The sequence below is a fragment of the Cheilinus undulatus genome, linkage group 18, assembly GCF_018320785.1.
Source record: "Cheilinus undulatus linkage group 18, ASM1832078v1, whole genome shotgun sequence".
NCBI lineage: Eukaryota > Metazoa > Chordata > Actinopteri > Labriformes > Labridae > Cheilinus > Cheilinus undulatus.
The window spans coordinates 11,980,064-12,003,242 of NC_054882.1; the positions used below are offsets into that span (position 1 = coordinate 11,980,064).

At 42.2% G+C, this 23,179-nt stretch overlaps 1 protein-coding gene across 6 annotated transcripts in view; it reads right to left on the reverse strand.

Moving 5' to 3' along the window:
• Positions 1-351: 351 nt before the first annotated feature.
• dtnbb (dystrobrevin, beta b) overlaps positions 352-23,179 on the reverse strand; it is a 41,309-nt gene continuing 18,481 nt past the window's right edge. For 3 of the 6 annotated variants that reach the window (XM_041812030.1, XM_041812031.1, XM_041812029.1), the window contains exons 11-21: positions 19,662-19,736; positions 12,033-12,123; positions 10,290-10,378; positions 10,063-10,176; positions 9,262-9,358; positions 9,026-9,046; positions 7,946-8,105; positions 7,697-7,786; positions 7,310-7,363; positions 6,938-6,961; positions 352-5,090 (exon numbers count right to left, since the gene is read on the reverse strand). In XM_041812030.1, coding sequence (XP_041667964.1) covers positions 6,948-6,961; positions 7,310-7,363; positions 7,697-7,786; positions 7,946-8,105; positions 9,026-9,046; positions 9,262-9,358; positions 10,063-10,176; positions 10,290-10,378; positions 12,033-12,123; positions 19,662-19,736 — 805 coding nt within the window. In that variant the 3' untranslated portion in view covers positions 352-5,090; positions 6,938-6,947. The remainder of the gene's footprint in view (positions 5,091-6,937; positions 6,962-7,309; positions 7,364-7,696; positions 7,787-7,945; positions 8,106-9,025; positions 9,047-9,261; positions 9,359-10,062; positions 10,177-10,289; positions 10,379-12,032; positions 12,124-19,661; positions 19,737-23,179) is intronic. The other 3 variants (XM_041812033.1, XM_041812032.1, XM_041812035.1) reach the window with 3 other exon arrangements.

The following is a 23,179-nucleotide window of genomic DNA, read 5'->3' on the forward strand; positions in this document are numbered from 1 at the left end:
CAGTAACATTAGTTCCTAGACATACCTCAAATACGAAAGGGGAACCCCAGAGTAAAAAGCTGAGTTAGAATCTGGTTTTTGGTCCCCTGTCACATCTCTCATTCCTGGTCTGGAGGTTGTAGGTCCTTGCAGTGATTCATCCTGTATTTCTACATATGTAGTATGAAGTATTTTAGTGATGCTATGAGCCGTGTATGTAGGCTCTGATTGGTTACATGTGTTTAGTGACACCTGGAGGACCTCTGATGATATTCAATAAAAGACACCAACAATCATGACAAGGTGAAGCCATATTTAAATCTTTTTAATATATCTCACATTTGATTTATTTACAAAAGACAGTGGCTGTGACATAAAACAATGTTAGAGTCAAATCAAAATGAGAACCAAAAGTGTAGCAGAAGCAGAACCATAAAGAACACGGACAGAGAGAAGAACATGATGGGAACATGGCTGTTCTAGAAGGATCCCCATGTCTGCACCTCTGTATGACCCACTGTGTTCAGTTAGACCCAAAGTTTGGGCTGACAGGGGTTCATGACCCACTGTGTTCAATAAGTCCCCGAGTTTGAGCTGACAGGGTTTCTGACCTACAGTGTGCAATAAGTCCCCGAGTTTGGGCTGACAGGGTTTCTGACCTACAGTGTTCACTAAGTCCCCGATATCGGGCTGACAGGGTTTATGACCAACAGTGTTCAGTCAGACCCAGAGTTTGGGCTGGGTTTATAATCCACTGTGTCTAATAAAACACAACGTATTTGCTGACAGGGTTTATGACGTACTATGGTCAGTTAGACCCTGAGTTTTTGTGACAGGGTTAATGACCGTCTCTGGTCAGTTAGACCCGAGTTTAGGCTGACAGGGTTTATGACTGACTTGTTCAGTTATACCCAGAGTTTGGGCTGACAGGGTTTATGACTGATTGTGTTCAGTTATACCCAGAGTTTGGGCTGACAGGGTCTATGACTGACTGTGTTCAGTTATACCCAGAGTTTGGGCTGACAGGGTTTATGACTGACTGTGTTCAGTTATACCCAGAGTTTGGGCTGACAGGGTTTATAGTATTGCCTCCATGTTGGCTAGAATGACATCAGTGCCTGTCTGTCTGTAGATCTGGAATGTGTTGATCAATGATTAAAAACAAATTTTCCCAGCAGAAATGATGAAAATATCTCCAGGCATTCAGGTTAAACTATGACAACTATGATGCACTAATGCAGATATACTTCCATATTTACCTGGGATGGGAATAAAGACACACAATTTCTGCTAACAGTTTGGCACAAATGTAAAGGCTGAGCGTCAGTTTCCCTCCAGAACACGTTAAATCATCAATAAATAAAAGTCTACAGTCACAGACAGAAAGGCTGATAGATCATCAGATTGGCTGAATGCTTACTTTACAGCACTTTACAGAACAGCTACAGGCACAAACTGAAAGAACAGAAAGAGAGCAAACTTCTTTAAAATGTGGCCAGGATGAAGGGGAAGACATAAACTCCTCTGCTTTTAAAGATTTCTGCTTCAAACCTCAGCAGCTCGGACTCTTTTACCCTTGATAGTCACAGGTGTTAAAACACCTGACTCTGTGTGGACAAAATCATTACACTGACTATACTCCACTAAAACTACAAATGAGAATAAGAAGGAGAACGCTAACATAGAGCAGAACTGATGAAAACAGCACAGTTAGAAACGCTGACAACAGGAGCCTCTTTTGGTTCTTTTTCTCCACACTGACAGATGGAACCCTCCAAAAGTTAAAGGACCACCTGATGAAACCTTCTCGGTAGTTTATAAGAGAGGCCGATGAAACCCTCCACAAAGGTTAAAGGACCACCTGATGAAACCTTCTCGGTAGTTTATAAGAGAGGCCGATGAAACCCTCCACAAAGGTTTAAGGACCACCTGATAAAACCTTTTCTGTAGTTTATAAGAGAAGCCGATTAACCCACTGCAAAGGTTATAGGACCACCCGATGAAACTGTCACTGTAGTTTATAAGAGGGGCTGACAAAACCCTCCACAAAGGTAGAGGACCATCTGATGAAACCTTCTCTGTAGTTTATAGGACAGACTAACTGAATATCAGGGCATGTTTGGTTTAATCAGCTTGAATTGGTCTCATTTTAACCTTTATTTCTTAACAATTCTCCTATTTTTTTCTTAATCACCTCCCAGGCCTTTGTCATGAATGAATAAATTCATTTTTATCCAAGAACAGACCAAAGCTTTGAACCACTGAAGGTGACGGATTCCCTCAAACCACCTCCATCATCATGCCCCTCCAGATAAACTCTACTGATCCACATCCTCACACTGATCACTTCCTGTTGTTTTTCCCTGATGAATCTGAAGAGCTTCACTCCAAAATGAGTCTGAATCTCTGGTAAAAAGGAACAAAATGATCTACTTCAAACTTGAACTCAGCAGGAGAAAGAAGGAGGACTAGTTTTTACAGTAGTGAGTGAATATTCTGGAATGAAACCCTCCGATCATCATTAGTGTTAATGCCACAGGGCTGTGGTCTGTTAGATCTTAGATAAATAGGACCATAATCCTACAGTAGTTCTACATTCCCTGAGCACCTACATGAACATTTTCACTAAACCTTTATTCTCTAAATAAAACTATGAGCATTTCCTACCTAACTATGACCCTACACAGACAGGCTCATGTTGATTCTTCCCCATGTTAACATCCTGAGGTGTCTCCTTACCTTTCAATTAGAAATACTGAGGTACCAGCTAGTCCACTGTAGATACAGGGACGCGGACTAGAGACTGCAGCTCATGATTGTGGTTTTTGTAGCCCCTTGGTTTCTCGTAATCGCACAGCCCTCATGGTTCAGGGTAGCTCTCTGAGAGCATGATAGCAGCAGAGTAGTTAGTGACACAGTGAGGGAGTTTACATGCACAGAATATTCTGGAGACCAGGTCTGACTCCTGCTTAGGCTCTGACTCCTGCTTAGACTCTGATTCCTGCTTAGACTCTGACTCCTGCTTAGACTCTTACTGCTGTTTAGACTCGGACTCCTGATTAGAGTCTTAATCCTGCTTAGGCTCTGTCTCCTGCTTAGACTCTGGCTCCTGCTTAGGCTCTGACTCCTGCTTAGACTCTGACTCTTGCTTAGACTCTTACTCCTGTTTAGAGACTGATTACAGTTTAGACTCTGACTCCCGGTTAGACTCTGACTCCTGCTTAGACTCTTACACCTTAGGCTCTGACTCCTGCTTAGGCTCTGACTGCTGCTTAGACTCTGACACCTGCTTAGACTCTGACACCTGCTTAGACTCTGACACCTGCTTAGACTCTGACACCTGCTTAGACTCCGACACCTGCTTAGGCTCTGACTCCTGCTTAGACTCTGATTCCTGCTCTGGCTTTGACCAATGCTTAGACTCTGACTGCGTGGACTCTGACTCCTGATTAGAGTCTGACTCCTGCTTAGACTCTGACTCCTGCTTAGAGTCTTACTCCTGGTTAGCCTCTGACTCCTGCTTAGACTCTGACTCCTGCTTAGAGTCTTACTCCTGTTTAGCCTCTGACTCCTTCTTAGACTCTTACTCCTGCTTAGACTCTTACTGCTGTTTAGGCTCTGACTCATGCTTAGGCTCTGGAATTGTTCTAAAACAAGAAGCAACCTTCAGAGTTACAGAGAGAGACAAAGATGAAAGCTAAGGATCAGGGAGTCTGTTTGAGGCCAGCTGCAAAAGAAACGGAGCCCCAGTAAAACCAGAATTGGAACAGTCATGGTCTACAGCAGAACTCATTGTGTCTACAACCTGGTTCATGGCCCGAACAGGCCTGGATCCAAACCTTGACAAGCCTGGTTCAAAGCCTGACCAACCTGGTTCAAAGCCTGGACCAGCATTGTTTAAAGCCTGGACCAGCCTGGTCCAAAGCCCAGACAATTCTGGTTCAAAATCCAGACCAGCCTGGTTCAAAGCCTGACCAACCTGGTTCAAAGCCTGGACCAGCATTGTTTAAAGCCTGGACCAGCCTGGTCCAAAGCCCGGACAATTTTGGTTCAAAATCCAGACCAGCCTGGTTCAAAGCCTGACCAACCTGAATCAAAGCCTGGACTAGCATGGTTTAAACCCTGGACTAGCATGGTTCAAAATCTGGATGATCCAGTTTCAAAGCCTGGACCAGCCTGGATCAGAGCCCACCCAATGACAGTTTTATGGTCAATTAATATCTGATCTGAATCCAGTTTTGTTATTCATTGAAGGGAATCTTATATTTCTTAATAGAACACTAGTGTACTGTGTTGCAGGAGTTGTAGGTCTAAGTCTGTATTATTTCTTTTCTGTTTGTTTGAATTTACAGCTAGTGGAAGCTTAGTTCAACATAAAGACTGAAACAGGAGAAAACACTTACTGAGGATTTTGATTTAGACCTAAACCCCACAGCTCAAACAGTAAAAAACTTGAACTTGAGGAGGAGTCTGAGCTCAGACAAATGAAACAGAATATGGATGTGCATGTAAACGCAGCCAGAGGAGGGAAACTGCCCCCCTCCCCCATCCTCACCCTCAGAGAGGAGGGACACTGCCCCCACTCGGTCGTCCTTACCAACAGAGAGGAGGGACACTGTCCCCTCTCCATCCTCACCCACAGAGAGCTGGTACGATATGGTCCCTAAATCAGACATGAGTGCAGCTTCATGCAAAAACAATAAGACCTCAATAATCAAACACTGATCATACAAAAGCGATGAGGGGAACATGTGACAGGAGGTCAGAGTCATGTGACCTCTGTCATGGCGGCGTGTTCCCGTGGTCAGACGTGTTTATATCCAGAATGATCTGCTGCAGTAGGAGAAAGCACAGCTAGCCATTGTTCAGCAGTCATTGATAATTACAGGACAACATACAGACTCTCTAATTAACACATCTTAGTCTCTGTAAGACGTGGAGAAGGTTTCTGTTCACATAGTGAAATCCTCAGAGATTACAGCATGCATTACTCTACGTGCTAATGCCGGGGGGGTAGATCTGGTATCTCAATCGTCCCAGTTGATGACTGAATGTCCTTACAGGGTGGATGGTGTTTGCTTGTCCTCAGTGCTTCAGTATTCTTGCTGTGCCTGGAAACAAACAGAAGAACACATTTAGATCTGCTGAGAGCTTAAACGGTCCAAAAACAGTAGAGATGGATCTGTGGCTGTCTGCCATGGAGCCTCGTTACTGTGGATGGAGGCTTTAGTCGGAGCAGAAGTCTGTAATCAGGAGCCAGACCGGTATGGTTTTGGATAAAGATGGCCTCATGTAATTATTTACCTGCCTTTTTATCCAGTCCAACAAATAAGAAAAAAATCCTTCATTACTGGCACCAGCTGATGGTTATGTTTCAGAAAATAAAAACTGGAGACAGAATAAAGATTGACATAGGAGAACGGCCATGGTAGTTCACTTATTTCATCCTTTAGATCAGGACTAAATCACATCCCTTAGACCACTGGTTCACAACTGGTTGGTCAAGACTAGAAAGTGGGTCGCAAATGCATCCCAGGAAACAAAGAAATAGGCAAAAAAATTCAGTCATTTTCTCAGGTTTTTGAGAGACACTGTCCTTTAACAGCACTGGAACAGTGAGGGCAGTTCTTTTATTTTTTGCTGCAGACTGAAAAGATTTGGGTTTGAGTATCAACATCTAATGATAGTGACATCAGCAACAACCTCCAGAGGACATGAGTGAAGGTATCACCGTCTACTGTTAGTGACATCAGCAACAACCTCCAGAGGGCAGGAGTGAAGGTATCACCATCTACTGTTAGTGACATCAGCAACAACCTCCAGAGGACATGAGTGAAGGTATCACCGTCTACTGTTAGTGACATCAGCAACAACCTCCAGAGGGCAGGAGTGAAGGTATCACCATCTACTGTTAGTGACATCAGCAACAACCTCCAGAGGGCAGGAGTGAAGGTATCACCGTCTACTGTTAGTGACATCAGCAACAACCTCCAGAGGGCAGGAGTGAAGGTATCACCATCTACTGTTAGTGACATCATCAACAACCTCCAGAGGGCAGGAGTGAAGGTATCACCATCTACTGTTAGTGACATCAGCAACAACCTCCAGAGGGCAGGAGTGAAGGTATCACCATCTACTGTTAGTGACATCAGCAACAACCTCCAGAGGGCAGGAGTGAAGGTATCACCGTCTACTGTTAGTGACATCAGCAACAACCTCCAGAGGGCAGGAGTGAAGGTATCACCATTTACTGTTAGTGACATCAGCAACAACCTCCAGAGGACAGGAGTGAAGGTATCACCATCTACATAGCCTTGTACTTTATCTCACATGATAAATGGTTAGGGTCCTACCTAAATGTTTTTAGTCTACAGCAAAATAAAAGAACTGACCTCACAGTTCCAGTGCTTTTGGAGAAGAGTGTATCTATCTTCTTTTCCTAAATAACAAAGCTAATTTTCCTAAAAGTGAGGAAATACCTTAAGAAATAACAAATGTACAAGTTGTCTTAGGAAAATGAAGAGAACTAAAAGATATGCATGCATGTCCTTTGGCTTTAATGTACTTTTAGACAAGTTTTTATCATGTTTTTCTCCGGTCATATTTTGTTCCCATTAGGGTCCAAACAGTGCTAATTGCATAAAATAAAATGAAACAATTGAACTTTTAGAAAATTTGGGTCCTGTTTTTCACACTAGGGCTGGTGGAAGGTCCTTATGCTGGACCAGTGGAGAACCAATGCTGTAGACTCCTTCTTAGATGAAGATCCTTTTCTCTTTAACTGGGTAAAACAAGCTGATGTAGATACAGTGACATGTTTTTTTCTATCCTAACAATCTCTATATTGACCTGATTACTGAGCAGACTGATGATCAATTAATAGAGAATATTCACTGCCATGGCTGTTCTCATCATCAATTCTACAATATGTATTAAAATATAAATACAAAATACTTACTTTTTCATGATCATTCTGCTTCAGCTGAAAAATAAGTAGGAAATATAAATTGATAATGTCTGGGTCTAACTGGACAATGTACAGCACAATATCTGCTTCATCATTACAAAGTCTATATTAGGTTACTATATAATATAGTTTATTATTATCAGGTCTTTATCATTGGGTATAGGTTTATTACTATCAGGTCTTTATTATCTGGTACAGTTTATTATTATCAGGTCTTTATTATCCAGTATAGTTTATTATTGTCAGGTCATTATTATTGGGTATAGTTTATTATGATCAGGTCTTTATTATGGGATATAGGATTATTATTTTTAGGTCTTTATTACTTGGTTCAGTTTATTATTATCAGGTCTTTAGTCTCACCTCTGTCCCCACCGTTCCTCATGTTGGTCTCCTCGTCCTCTGCCCCGTCATCGACTGTAAAAACAATGTCAGAGACCGACTTTAATGATGAGGAAACTCAGATTAAAACCAGAAAGCATGGAGTGAGACTGTCAGAAACAGGAACAACAGTATCAAAGATGAAGAGGAAGTCTGAATCTGGAGAAGAGATATTTCATTTCCTTTATAAAGACTCAAAGCTTTTATCTGCAAGTACGTTCAGAGCCCCCATGGTTTCACTCATCTTCTATTTTTGAGTCAGAAGTTAGGATATTAGCCTAAAAGGGTGGAAAAGTCTATAGTACTATTTAAAGAGCTACAGTCTGGTAAAAGCACCTGGAACATGAGGAGCATGAGGAGCAGACTCACCTGAATGGAGCTCTTTCACCAGAGATGACATGGTGTTAGTGATTGAGTCAGCAGCTACTAAAAGATCATTCCGTAGATTTCTAGGAACACCTGAAGGACAGAGACATTCTCTAGTCAGACTACAAACACCGGGACTATCTCCTCCTATAGCACGGTGTTCTCATATATAAATACAAATATGTATATCCATGTTAGTTTTTTCTGTATGCTGCTTTACTTTGCCTGAGTTTTGTGGCGTCACCCACTCACCCTGAGCGAAGGCCTCCAGTACGTCCCCCCCCACCCCGGCCAGGCAGTCCTGTGGCGTGTGGGTCGGGGTGGATCCAGCTGAGGTGGAGCGTATGGGCATGGGCATAGAGCAGCCGGCCCCGTGACTGGGGGACGAGTGAGGGGAGCCTCCAGACTGGGACTGAAGACAGAGACACAGAAAGTAAAGGTGTATTCTGTAGAATATCACCTCTGAGAACATAAACACACATTCAAACAGTAACAATAAAATTTCTGCTTTATTAAAGTGGTACATTTAGGGCAGATTTGGCAGTGATGCTACTACAACCACTTATATGTCAGGGCACATCATTTCTATAACATCAAACCCTCCACGTCCAGATATCTGATGAATTTTGGGTCTAATAAATCTCTAGACCTCAGACTGGTTCAGGCTTAGAGCTACCAGAGGAAGACTACAGCGTGTTATTAAAGCCACACGGACACAGATGTGACCTAAAGAACTTAATCCTGATGGGGAAAGCTAACAGAGCAGAGAACCCTAGACTGGCTGACTATTCTGCACCTTTCATGGGTCTGTGGGGTAATTAGAAGCATGTGTGACTCTGGGACTGGTGCAGACCTGTGTCTGTGGCTCTGAGCCAGCTGCCAGATGGTCTACCAGACAGCAGTCACATTAGAGGAGAGGCTGTTAGCTCCAATGAAAGGAGCAGGTCTCTGACGGTCTGTGACATTCAGGCTGAGAGACACACTTCAGAGTGTTTGAACCTAAAATAAGTCCTCTGAAGGATGGACCAGGTCTGAGGTTTTACACCTCCACGAGGAGGACTGCCACAGGACAGAAACCACATCAACACAGTAGAACTCTCTTACCTTTACCTCCTAAATATCTACAATAAAAACCTCCATGACGAAGGCCACCACAGGACAGAAAACTCATCTACACAGTGGAACCTTGTTACCGTTACCTCCTAAGTATCTACAAGAAAAACCTCCATGATGAGGACCACTACAAGACTGCACTCTGCTTTGTGTGAGGAATAAAGCATTAATGTCAGAGCCAGGTATGGAGGCCAGTAAAGTGAATTAAGGTCCACTTACAGCCTGTTTCTGCTCCTCATCCTATCAGCCAGCAGAGGGGAGCAGAGAGAAGAGTGAGAGGAGCAGAGGAAGAAGACAGGGACTCATGCATTTAAAGACATGTTAAAGTGAACATGGCTTTAGGAGCAAACATGCCAGAAATCATGTAATCTAGATTATCAGTGAGCGAGAAGAACAGATTATAACCATGTCTATCTAGTCTTAAATAATCCATCCGAAACCAGGAGACAGTTTACCTTCAGTAACCTCATCAGTCCTTCCAGCTGAACCATCAGCTCACGTCTACTCTCCTGCAGCGCCGACATACGCCTCTCCAGCTCATCCTTCCTGTGTCTGAGAGAGACATAATAATAATAATAACAATTTTATTTGTTATATTTATATTTTATTTTTGATTTATTATCATTTCTATTATCCACCCAGCTTTACTTATACCCTCAGTAGAAAGAAGCAGAACCAATGTTCATGTAAGTACTGTATTATTATTAGTACTATTACTGTAACATAGTTCTTTTTAGGCTAGGGAAGGTTTCTTTACCTGTCCCAGTGGTCGGTGAGTTCAGCTAATTCACCTGATGCTGGGTTAGCTGCTTCTGCCTGGAGGAGGATGTTAGTTTTCCACCATCCTCAGGAGTCACTTTTTTCTCTGGTTAGTCAGTCTTTATCGCTATCTCTGATAGAACCGTGTATTTCTGAGCAGATGGGGCCTTTAAAGCTCTAAAACATCTAAGACACCTTTGTCATGGCTGCTGTCCTCTCTGCTGATCCAGTATCTAACCCAGACCAAAATCAGCCAGCAGAGTAACTAGATCTGTCCCCACTCCCCACTGAGACCCTCTAGAACAAGCAAAGCGAGTGAGCATCCCTAGAGACACCCTAACCTCTGCTGCTGATGGAGTTAATGCAGACATCACCCTGCTGAATGAGGAGGACCTGGTTTCTGCTGGGTCTGTCGTGGTCTTACTGCTTCAATTACATACAGCTCCTCTGTCCTGTCAGGATGAAGACGTTCCTGTAGAAGCAGTGATGGACCATACCTGAGGAGACGCAGCTCTGTCAGGAGCGTGGGGTTCTGCTGAGCTTTCTCTGGGGTTGGCTGAGAGGCCTGTTCATGCTCGAGACGAAGCCGCTGGATCTCCTGGAGGATCTCCCTGAAGGAGAGTTTAGATATCTTACAGCTCTATTTAGATACAATACCAAGGTTCTTTATAATGAACCCTGTTTTCCCCCCATGGTTTATTCCAGTCTAGATACCGAGGCCTACCTGTTTTTGTTCTCCAGCTCTGCGATCAGTTGTCTCTGTTGCTTATTTGCATCAAAGTTGAAGCTCAGATCCGTTGGAGGACACTGTTGCTGAAAAACAAAATAATCATAGATCAGCATTTACAGAAAAGGAAGAAGAAAAGAGGGAAACAGCTTCCTTCAGATCAGAAACGATGCTCTGCTGCAGACTTCTGCAGAAACAGAGAGTGATATCATCTCAGCACTGCTCCTTCATCCCACCGTCTAAAAGTCTGAACTCATCTAAATAAACTCAAAGTAAAACATCTGTCTCAATCAATGTGGATGGTTTTTCTCATGAGGGATTTCTCGACCTCTTTTTATTGATGCTTCTCTCACTAGTTTAAAGAGCAGTGTTCAGTCAGACAACGATTATCTAATGTTCAGCAGAGTCAGTATACGGCTAATGAGGAGGTCGACTCTGAGTCTGGGACTGTGCCTCTAAACCTGTAGTTCCTATTATGACTGATTTATTTCAATCATATTCTGAACTCAAAATAACATAGAACACGACTAGGTTTTTAACAAGACAACCAAATACAATATAAGACTAAATCAGTCTGATTTCAGTCAAAATCACTCTGATTTCAGTCAAAATCAGTCTGAGTCAGACTAAATCACTTTGAGTCTGACCAGTCTAAATCAGTCTGATTTCAGACTAAATAAGGCTGATTCATTCTGATGAGACTAAATCAGTTTGGTTTCAATCCAAATTAATCTGATTTCAGTCTAAATCATTCTGACATCAGTCAATATCTGTCAAAATCAGTCTAAATCAGTATGACCTCTGTCTAAGTCAGTCTGATTTCAGTCCAAATCAGTTTGACTTCAGACAAAATCAGTCTCATTTCAGATTAAATCAGTTTAATTCAGTTTAACTTCGGTCTAAATCAGTCTGATTTCAGTCCAGATCCATCTATATCAGCATGACTATTGTCCAAATCAGTCTGAATCGACATCACTTCAGTCAAAATCAGTTTAAATCCGTCTGATCATTCTGATCTTAGTCTTAATTAGTCTGATTTTGGTCCACATGAGTCTAAATTAGTCTGATTCAGTCCAAATCAGTCTAAGGTTCTGATTTCATTCTAAATCAGTCTGATTCAGTCTTAATTAGCCAAAAAGAGACTGATTTTAGTCTAAATTAATCTAATTTCAGTCTCAATTAAGCTAAAAAAGTCTGATTTTAGTCTTAATCAGTCTGAATCAGTCTAAATGTCTGATTTCAGTCTGAATCAGGGGTTTCAGGCTAAATCAGTCTGATTTCAGTCTTAATCTTATTTTCATCCAAATCAGTCTAAGGTCCTGTTTTAATTGTAAATCAATCTAAATAAGTCTGATTCAGTCTAAATTAGTCTAAATAAGTCTGTTTTTGGTCTAAATTAGGCCAACTGTGGTCTAAATCCACCAAAATCAATTTGATTTAGTTCAAATCAGTCTTAAATGTCTGATTTTTCTCTAAATCAGTCTGATTTCAGTTTTACTCTCATTTTAGTCTAAATTGATCCAAGGTTCTGATGGCAGTCTAAATTAGTCTAATTCCACCTGATTCAGTCTCAATCAGTCTAAATCAGTTTTGGGTATAAATCAGTCTGATTTTGGTATAAATCAGTCTAAATCAGCCTTGTTAGTCCTTCTGCAGCTTCTAAACTCTTCATGTTTCTGGATTTCGGTCAAACTCAGAATCTCCCTCTAGATTAATACAGCATCTATCCATGTAACTCACCGTGGAGTTTCCCGCCTCGGCTGCAAGGCGGGCGGCGTAGCGAGCGATGAGGCGGTGCTCTTCGTCTAACCGGCTCGGACTCTCCAAGACGCTGCACAAAGTCAGAGACAGAGACAGATCAGATGGACAGTCCACAGAAACACTGACGTTAATGATAACGGTCTAACATTAGTCTGAACAGGCAGAGAGAATCTGGATTATAGAAGTCAGGTGACCTTCAGGTGAGACAGCTGGCTTTAGCTCAGAGCTGAGACAGGCTGCAGCCATTAATCACAACAATGCTAATACTAATTTATATATTTATAATAATATATACATTTAAAATGATAAAATATATAGACATATAATGATATATGAATTGATAATGATATAAACATTTATAATCAGAACAGTAAGCAGAGATGAATTTGGGAGAATGCAGCATGCTGAATGTCTGAGACTGAGTCTGTGCCGTTCTTAACTCTTCATCACTGCCTGTAAATGTCAAATGAGGCATGGAGCTCTAAATGATCATGGGTGGGACATACGGAGCTGACAGATGACGGGGCATATGCCATCCTGTCTCAGCAGTGAAGGAGAGCAAAAAAGGAAAGTTCTGGACTCTCTAAATCTGACTAAGACCATTAAACCCAGTCTGGATCTAAACCCACAATAACCACCACCACCACCACCACCATCACAGTCCCTGCAGCCTTCACTAGAGGCCCTAAATGCTTAAAACCAGCATCTTCACCCAGATCTCTGTTCAAATCTTATCTTTTCTCAGAGACCATAAAAACAGTCAAGAGTGATAACATCATTTTAGCTTCTCCAGCTTCTTCTTTGCTTCTTTAATTTTTTCTTCTTCCACAATCTCCAAATACTCAGCGGATAACTGGATTGAAAGATACCATCACCTACGTAAAAGCCTTCTGCTCAAGTTCAAATAAAGAAAATAAAATGTCTCCATGAGAAAACCAGAGCTCTGACTTTAAACCAGAGATTTATTTAACCTTTATTTAACCAGGTTAGTCCCACTGAGGTCAAAGATGTCTTTTTCAAGGTAAACCTGAAGATCATCACTGTCAGACCTGTCTGAGATGGGACCTCAGCTAAGATACAGCCATGCTAGGACCCTCAATGGATCCTCTCTGAGGGTCTGGCTCTTGGTCTGTCTATAAGTTGTCTCCTGTGGTGTCCTGTTTCATCCTGAGTCAGTTCCAGATCTTTCCAGCTCTCCTGATCTGGTCTCATTCCCAGACATCTTTCATTTTTGTCTCACATTTGAAGGAATCAACGGTTTTGTTTTAAATCTCAGAAAAATCTCAAAAAGGACTCAGACTGTTTTGGTGAATAATGCTTTTTTAAAGCATTACACTGGGCTACAGATAAACAGTAGGATGAGATAGTCAGTAGATTAATAAAGTAAAACTCAGCAACGCTTTATAAGAAATAATTGTATTAGCATTAACAAAGCATTATTAATGCATTATTAATGCATTAATAAAGCATTGATAATGCATTAATAAAGCATTATTAATGCATTAATAATGCATAAATAAAGCATTTACAAAGACATACTAAAGCATTAATAAAGAATTAATAATGGGTTTTGCGGAAATCTACTGGAAAAATGTTAAACTTCCTTTTGACATACATAAACTATCAATAAAAACATCTATTACAAACATCGGAGTAGTTGAATCTTTAATGCTTTTATTGTCAAGTGTTTTTATTTAAATTCTTTTGATCTCTATGTACAGCACATGACTGAAAGTGCTTTATAAATACATTATTGTTATTGTTATTAATCATAATGCATTTATAATGTGTTAACAAACAATAATAATGCAGTAATAGTGCATTTATAAAGCATTATTGAAGCATTGATAATGCATTAAAAGGCCATCAGAAGGCCAGAGAGTTACAGAGCTACAACAGCACCACTGATGAGGAAAAGCCACAAAATTTTACATGGAACCACACATCAGTTGTAGCAAAACATAACTTCCTGATGTACTCACCCATGGGAGCAGTAATAAAAACATGGAATCATATCATAATGAATGGTAAGTCAACCCCCAAAAAGGACAAATAATCTGCTGTTAACATAATCTTCCTGCATGAACTAACAGTTCTCCTTGACCTCTGCCTTCTTGTCTACAGCTGATCAGGACTGCTTTGTGTTGTGTTGCATTGTATTGCATGATGATTTGCATTGTACTGCTTTGAATTGCAGTGTGCTGTGTTGCTTTGCATTGCTTTGCTTAGCATTACATTGCATTGCATTAAATTGCATTGCATTGCGTTGCATTGCATTGCATAGTGTTTGCATTGCATTGTGTTTTGTTACAATGCATTGTAAAGCTTTGCATTTTGTAGAATTGCATTGCTGACGTTGTGATTTGTTGCATTGCATTGTGAAGCATTGCATTATGTATCGTTGGATTGCTGACATTGTGTTGTATTGTGTTGCATGAATTGCATTGCACAGTGCTGCGCTGTGTTGCAAGCGTTCCATTACATTGCACTGTGCTGTGTTGCTTGCATTGCGTTGCACTATTGCACTCCAGTCACGCTTTCAGTGTGTGAGGTCACTCACCTTTGGTCAGAGCAAACTTGAGCACTGCAGAGCCAGTGCAGCCCATGTACAGTATGTTTACACTACAGGTTAGTGGTTCTGGATAGAGGCCACCTCACACTGCTGTCTTTAAATAGCCAAACCAGAATCCAGAGTGGGGAATGCGGAGTAAACCTGTTTCTAAATCAGCTGATCACTTTGACATCCATCATCGACCCCCCCCTCAGCTGTGGAGTCAGATATTAAAACTACACTGAAAGATTTCAATTTTATGCTCCTCTTTTTAGAGGGCATCCACATTAAATTTAAATACCTTTAACTAAAATAACTTTAAAGTTAATTTAATGTCTTTTTCTTATCAATGACATTCATAAAAAAATCAAAGGCAGAACTAAAACCAGAGTGAACTCCTGTTTTAAAGCTCCTGTTTGAAATGTTAGGTTTGTACTAATATCAGGGTCCACTATCAGGGTCTCTGCTGTCCCATACATGCTGGCAATCACACCTTCATGGAGTCAGTGGATCCAGGCATCAAAAATAACTTTATTTTACATTATCAGTCCTGTTGCTGACGCTCTTGTTTGCTTTTGCAGCTCATTAAATCCATCAGTATTCGTCTCATTCTGTTTAATAACCAAAATCAGGAGCCTTAGATGAGATACATTACAAACAGCTGCTGACTTTGCAACATAAGTAAAGTATTCGCAAATGCATGCAGAATCTCATTAAAGGTAATCTAATCAATGTGTGATTTAATGCAGTTCTTTCTTCCACAGTCAGAGGAGATGAAACTCTAGAATTATAAACAGAAACTTGGAAATTCAGTTGGTTAATTCTTAATTAAAATCTGTTTAAAGGCATTGATGCTGACTGCAGATTTCTGCAGTTCTAAATATGATCCTTTAATTTCAATACTCTAAAATCAATAACAGTCTGAGAATTACTGCCCTAGTTTCTTCTAGGTTCAGAGCATACACAGTGGTGGTCCTGATGTCTTTGATCAAAGTACGGAGGCTGAGAGTGGACACAAAGATCTGAGGTAATGACACCCACATCTTCACACTGACTCTAAACTCATCAGCTGTAGCGCCTGTTTCTGCTCCTTCTCTTTCTTTAATTTTATCTCCCTCCCTCGCCGCCGTTCTGCATGACTAACAGGTAATAAATTGTGCTTCGCCCTTGGAGGAGCAGCTCATGGTGAGCGATTGTCTGAGAGAGGGAGAGCGGGTGCCGTGTCAGCAGAGCAGACGCCGATGGAGGCTGGGAGCAGAAAATGCAGCACCTTTGATATGAAATGGTCCAAGTTTAGTGGACTTCTCCTTCAATCACCAGTCTGAGGAGAACAGACAGGAACGGAGCCACAGGGAGCGTGCATTATTCAGCAGTGACATCTTTGACTCATGGGCCCTTCATGTGAGAGCAGGCGGGCTGTTTATGACCGTGGATGAATATTTAGAGACCAAATGTGACACAGCCTCATCCTAATACTTATCCGCCCACATCTAAACCCAACATGGCCTGTTTAGTCAGCATCACAGAGGCTCTAACACATCCTCTCCCCTCTTCCCTTTACAGCAGCTCTGTAGTTTTATCATGAGTACCCCTAAGGCTCCCGGATGTCCTCCAACAGCAGATCTGTAGTTTTATCATGAGTACCCCTAAGGCTCCTGGACGTCCTCCAACAGCAGATCTGTAGTTTTATCATGAGTACCCCTGAGGCTCCAGGATGTCCTCCTTCAGCAGATCTGTAGTCTGATATATTTATAAGCCTATATCGGCTGTAAATAAAATAGATATCTGTAAAGTGGTATCTGTTTACCCAGTAGAGTTGATAGATCACTCAGAGTCAACCCTGCTGATCCTTTTGTCATTACCCAAATCTGAAAGGATTGTTCCAGGTCTAAAAAAAAAGGACCTGACCAATCAGAACAAGGAGGTGGTTTCTAGCTGGGTCTACTACTACAGACAAACAAGGCCACACATAATGAAGGGATAAAGGGGAAAGCTTTCTGGGGCCCTGCCACACTGGGGGCCCATGGAGGTCAGCAAAACCAAAGACTATAGCAAATTTAAGCTAAAAATAGTGAATGCTGTTAAAACTGTACGGAAAATAAACCCAGAGAATGGTTCCCTGATAGACCCAGGGGCCCATTCCCTGGGTTTATTAGGGGCCATTCTCTAGATTTTGCAGGGGTCTCCTCTCTGGGTTAATCAGGGGCCTGTTCTCTGGGTTTGCCAGGGGCCCATTCTCTAGGTTTATCAGGGGCCCATTCTCAGGGCTTATTAGGGGCCCATTCTCTAGGTTTATCAGGGGCCCATTCTCTAGGTTTATCAGGGGCCCATTCTCAGGGTTTATCAGGGGCCAATTCTCCAGGTTTGTCAGGGGCCTGTTCTCCAGGTTTGTTAAGGGACCATTTTTTGGGTTTATCAGGGGCCCATTCTCTTGGTTTATTAGGGGCCCATTCTCTGGGTCTATCAGGGGCCCATTTCTTGGGTCTATCAGAGGCCCATTCCCTCGGTTAATCAGGGGCCTTTTTCTGGGTTTATCAAGGGTCAAATATCTGGATTTATCAGGGATCCAATAACTGGGTTTATCAGGGGCCCATTCTCCAGGTTTGTCAGGGGTTCAATAACTGGATCTATCAAGGGCCCATTCTCTGGGACAATTAGGGGCCAATTTTCCAGGTTAATCAGGGGCCCATTCTCTGGGTATATTAGAGGTCCATTCTTTGGGTTTATCAGGGGTCCATTAACTGGATTTATCAAGGGCCCATTCTCTGGGACCATTAGGGGCCAATTCTCCAGGCTTATCAGGGGCCCATTCTCCTGGTATGTGAGAGGCCCATTCCCTGGGTTTATCAGGGGTCCATTAACTGGATTTATCAGGGGCCCATTCTCTGGGTATATTAGAGGTCCATTCTTTGGGTTTATCAGAGGTCCAATAACTGGATTTATCAGGGGCCCATTCTCTGGGTATATTAGATGCCCATTCCCTGGGTTTATCAGGGGTCCATTAACTGGATTTATCAGGGGCCCATTCTCTGGGTATATTAGAGGTCCATTCTTTGGGTTTATCAGGGGTCCAATAACTGGATTTTATCAGGGGCCCATTCTCTGGGAGAGAGGAGAAAGATGGCTGCGCCCCATCAGAGTTAGCTGTTGAGAGTTAGCTCTGCCGAAGGCGAGCTTGTCGAGGGGAAAGTCCTCACTAACTCTCCTCTACAGTTTGGCAATACTTGAAATGTAATCCTGACAACATGGTGCTCTGTAAGCTTTACAGAGTTGAAACGTAGTATTACAGTAGCACCGCTGCTACGTTGGAGCACCTCCAGAGAAAGCATCCAGGGGCACAATACCGCTGCAGGCGCATAACGGCACAGTAAGTAGTTTTTACTTGTATCCCCAACTGAACATAATGTATTTATAGTTTCTAATCAAAGGAATGTGTTGCTTTCCTGGTTATTATTTAATAAATGCTCTGTATCACTTCTGCATGCATTGCACTTCTGCATTGTTGTTGTTTTACATTCCCTCTTTGCTCCGTTAGAAGTGTTTAATAAATTGTCTCTTAATGTCATTATTTTAGTCTTTTAGTTGACTTGTTTTCTTCCCTCCACACTGATGTAAAAATATAACCAAAGTGATGAAAAAAGTATGTTTAAAAATCATGTCAAGTTTTAAGGTCAAAGTAATCACCCTGATATCTGATTAGAACGATATATGTTATTTATCTTCAAGAAAAGCTAACAAAAGGTTATTTATATTATATATAGGCTACATTACATTTATTGTATACATTTATTTGTTTTTTATGTCTTTATTTCAAGGATTATTTGTACATGTATGTCTAGCAGTTATGATAAAGAGATGATGCTTATTTTAAAAAATGTGACTGTTAAATTTATTTCTATATGCTTTTTTTCCCTGTTCTCTCAGGACAGGAAAAGGCACCTTGGAGGATTTTTCTTTTTGAGGGAGCCCAAACCCTTACACGCCTCAGATGTCTGCTGAGCTGTCCACACATTCAGTGTTTTGCATACATGTCATGCACAGTTGTGTTGAAGAGAAGAATAATAAAATATAAATATAAGGGACAAGCTTTTGAAATGTATTTGCAAAATTTGTAGCCACATTAATTTCATTAAAATACCCCAGCTTATTCACCCCAAAATAATCAATAGATTAGTAGAGGAAATAATCGATAGATTATTTGAAAGTAAAATAATCAATAGGTACAGCCCTAAACTAAAGTTGACACTCTTACGCTTCAGTCTTGCCTTGACTGACATTAACCCTAACCCTGAGTTACCTGTGCAGGTAGCTTGAAGATCAGTCAGATAAACATCCACAGACTCCATCAATCTTCCTTGATGCCCTGATTTTTAACAGGTCTATCTGCACACCTCTATTATTCCTGTAACCTATCAGTGACCTCTCTGCCTCTCAAACATGCTGCTGGACATCCGGCGTCCCTGGGTCGTCCCGTCCTCAGAAACCAATCAGTGTAGAGATGTGATAAAGAGACACAGAGAGGCAGATCCAGGCAGGAGCAGGTACATTACAGCGCCCTCAGAGTGCTCTCCGTTATCGGATTCATCTCCACAAATGGATGATTAGTGGAGTGAGTAAATAATAATAGCAGAGCTGGCCTTTCACCCACATGACAGGCTGCTTTCACAGAAGCAGTCCTGCTATCTGCTTACACCACCAGGCTCTAATTCTATCATAATCTGTCAGATCCAGCCTTTAAGAAGCACCGCTCACATATTCTTTGTAACAGCGTGGCAAATGTTCTCTAAAAATACTCAGAAGGCCACGAAGCTGGGGTAGAAAAATCTGTGTCAGAGTGAGGGAAGCATCTGTAGTCTGTGGCATTATTCTTCTATGATGAGAGAGAATCTGTCAGACTCAAGTCTGAGATAAAAATAACTGATTTTGCATGTGAGTAACTCAAAGTGACATTTTGTCATCTGTGCAGAATAAATCAGAGTTCTAATGACAGCAGTGAGGCTAATTCTGAATAATCAGGATCATATCTTTATGCAGGATGCCTGGGAGGTGGATCTTACCTTTTGGTGGGAGTGGGTGCCCCAGAGGACATGAGCATTGTGTCGTTCATGTTGTTGGCCGCTGGTTTCGGCTGACTAAAAAGACAAGATTAGAGGTCTTTAATGCTACGCTGCAGAGGCCTGTGCTGCGTGTCACCAGGGGGATGGAGGAGAGGGCATTTGCATTTTATTAGTAATCATGAATCAGCGATCCTCACTTCACTTTAATCCAACTGTACAAAAGAGGGTAAGAGATAGGGAGAGTGGTGCACAGACAGACAGAGCATGTAAGAGTCATGAAATCACTGTTTTCAGCTAATTAACACCAGGGAGAGCAAAACAACAACTCTAATTAAACTGGAAGTCTGTGGAAGAGCAGAGAGGTGACATTACTGTGGGAGGGAAAACAAAGCCATGGGGTCCATCTGGCAACTGATTGGTCGGCCCTGAACGAGCTTGTCTGAGCCCAAACAACCCCAGGACCAGCGAGTCTCATTAATGGACCAGACCAGACCAGACCAGGCCAGGCCAGACCAGACCAGACCAGACCAGACCAGACTCTCAGAGTTCATCAGTTCTTCATCTGAGTACTGTAGTATGTGTCTGTTATCAGACTTTAAAGCCGGTTATTTAGAGCTCTCATTAAATAGACTCAAACTCGGCAGCATTGTGTTCTATTATGCTTACTTGTCCAGTCAGCATTTTTGCTTAAAATCACACTATTTATATCCACAGTGTGCAGAATAATGTTATCAGCATGAGGCACTGACAGCCTTAGCCACTACACATTTCTCTCCAGGATGAAACTGTGCTGCTAAAAACAAACTAGAATCAGAGCAGAAGGAGCTGCACACAGTTTTACTATCAGATGCTCCTGCGTTACCGTGCTTGCTCAGGCTCTTATTTAATGAAACACTGCAGGTTTTTAATGAACTGGAGTTTCCCTGCACATTTACAAGACCTGAGTAATTTATCTGCTTTAATTTTTACCTTCTAAGGCCATGAGCACAAACAAATATGGCACTGCGGGATCTACCGTTCAGAACAATAACCGTCATAGCCTGCACACGCTCCATATGCAACCTCACACCTTAACCTGTCATTACCACCTTCAACCACATTTTACCTGTCATTAGCACCTTAAACCACATCATTACCACCTTAAAATACATCTTTACCACCTTAAACCACATCTTTCTCTGCCAATACCACCTTAGACCACAGCTTAGACCACACGTTAACCCGTCATTACCACCTTAAACCACGTCATTACCCACTTAAACCACGTCTTTACCCGTCATTACCACCTTAAACCACATCTTAGACCACACCTTAACCCGTCATTACCACCTTAAACCACATCTTAGACCACACCTTAACCCGTCATTACCACCTTAAACCACATCATTACCACCTTAAAATACATCTTTACCACCTTAAACCACATCTTTCCCTGTCAATACCACCTTAAACCACATCTTAGACCACACCTTAACCCGTCATTACCACCTTAAACCACATCATTACCCACTTAAACCACGTCTTTACCCGTCATTGACACCTTAAACCACATCTTAACCTGTCACTACCAACTTAAAGCACACCGAAACCAGTCATTACCACCTTAAACCACATGTTTCCCTGTCGCTACCAATTTAACCACATCTTACACCACACCTTAACCTGTCACTACCACCTTAAACCGCATCTTAACCTGTCATTACCACCTTAACCATATCATTACAACCACCACATCAATACCTCTCGTTACCATCTTAACTCACATCATTATGACCTTAATTAACACCTCTACCTCTCATTGCCACCTTAACTCACATAATTACCACCTTAACTCACATCTTTATCTTTCACTACCACCTTAACTCACATCATTACTACCTTAACTCACATCATTACTACCTTAACTCACATTTTCACCTCTAATTACCACCTTTACTCACATCATTACCACCTTTACTCACATCATTACCCCCTTAACTCACATGTTTACAGACTTATCTTACATTTGTAACACCTTAACTCCCATGTTCACCTCTCATTACCATCTTAACTAACATGTTTACCACCTTAACTCACATCATTACCACCTTAACTGACATCTTTTCCTCTCATCTTCCTCCCATCATCTGAGCCTGAAGGTGAGCCACCAGCCAGCCGCTGCAGAAATAACCAGGAGTCAGCATGCTTACCTCTGAGAGGCGACTGAGCACCTGTCTGGCTCTCCACATACATCCGCCTGCTGCTGCTGCTACCAGATGCCCAATCTGCCCTCGACTGAGCGGGCGAGCATCTCAATGTACTACACTGCTGCTGTCTCCAAGGAAACTCGGCGGGCACGTGACTCTGTGACGGCGTCGACTCTGCTCTCTGTCTCGCACATGCTCTCTCTCTCTCTCTGTCCTTCTCTCTCTTCCTCTCTCTCTCTCCTCCCTTGCTCTCTCTCTCTCTCCCTATCCCACCTCTCTAGAGCTGAAATTAGGGAAATGCCATTTGCTCAGAATGAATAAATAAGAAAGCCTCTGTCGGCCTTTTCCCTCAGCACAATAATGCCATTTATCCTGCTCTTACATAATAACAGCTCTAAATAACAGATATACTAACGTAGATTCCTCTGATGTTAAAGCTCAGTTATGGCAGCCTCCTGCTCCACTGACATCAGAAATGTTCATTATGGTCTTGCGGCTTTCTTGCAGCATTCTCGCCACCCCAGAGGTCAAACAGGAAGTGAACTGACACAATACTGAAGCAGCTAAGAGATCAAAGTCTGCAATGCGCTAATCCTGGTGCTACCTGCGTGTAGCGAATCCCAATGTCCCACCCTTCTCCCTGTACTTGGCAGTTGGCTCAGTCCACATTCACCTGATTTCCCCACAACAGATGCATGCACGCCTCCACCCGCCCTCCGCCGGCTAAAAATACACAAACATGAAGCGTCCTCTCTAAAGGTGCTCCTGTTTCCCCAGGGAGGCTGTCAGTACTTGTGCCAGTAAAGCCCAGAGGAGCCAGCTCACAGAGAGGGGACTCTACGGACCTGGTCCTGCGATTTTAATGATACTGATGCAGTTTGGATAGGAAGAAGAAAGGAGAGGGGGGAATATTAAACTAAGTACAGTAAAGTTGGAGCCTATTTCTGACTCCCTCTCTCCAATATTCAGAGTCAGTGTGAAGGTAGGAAGACGTTTCATAGATTTAAAGTTCCTGAGACAGATGGAGCATCCCAAACCCATAACTCCTCTCAGAAACACAAATCCCCCAGAATGTAGCTGACAGTTTGAGCGGAGGGAGAGATTCACAGCTCAGCTCGGCGTTAGTCTTGGCTCTCAGAAGCCCGTAAACATTTCACAACACAATCAGAATATCTTCAGTTCTTCTACAGCTGAGAGGAAGGAGACTGGGACGGCTGGGAGACTTCAGTCCAACAGAGTCTGGAGTTCTGATCAAACCTGATCCTACCCTGATTCTGCGATCATCACTCCCTCACAGCAGAGAGAGAGAGAGAGAGACACCTGAGATGGATA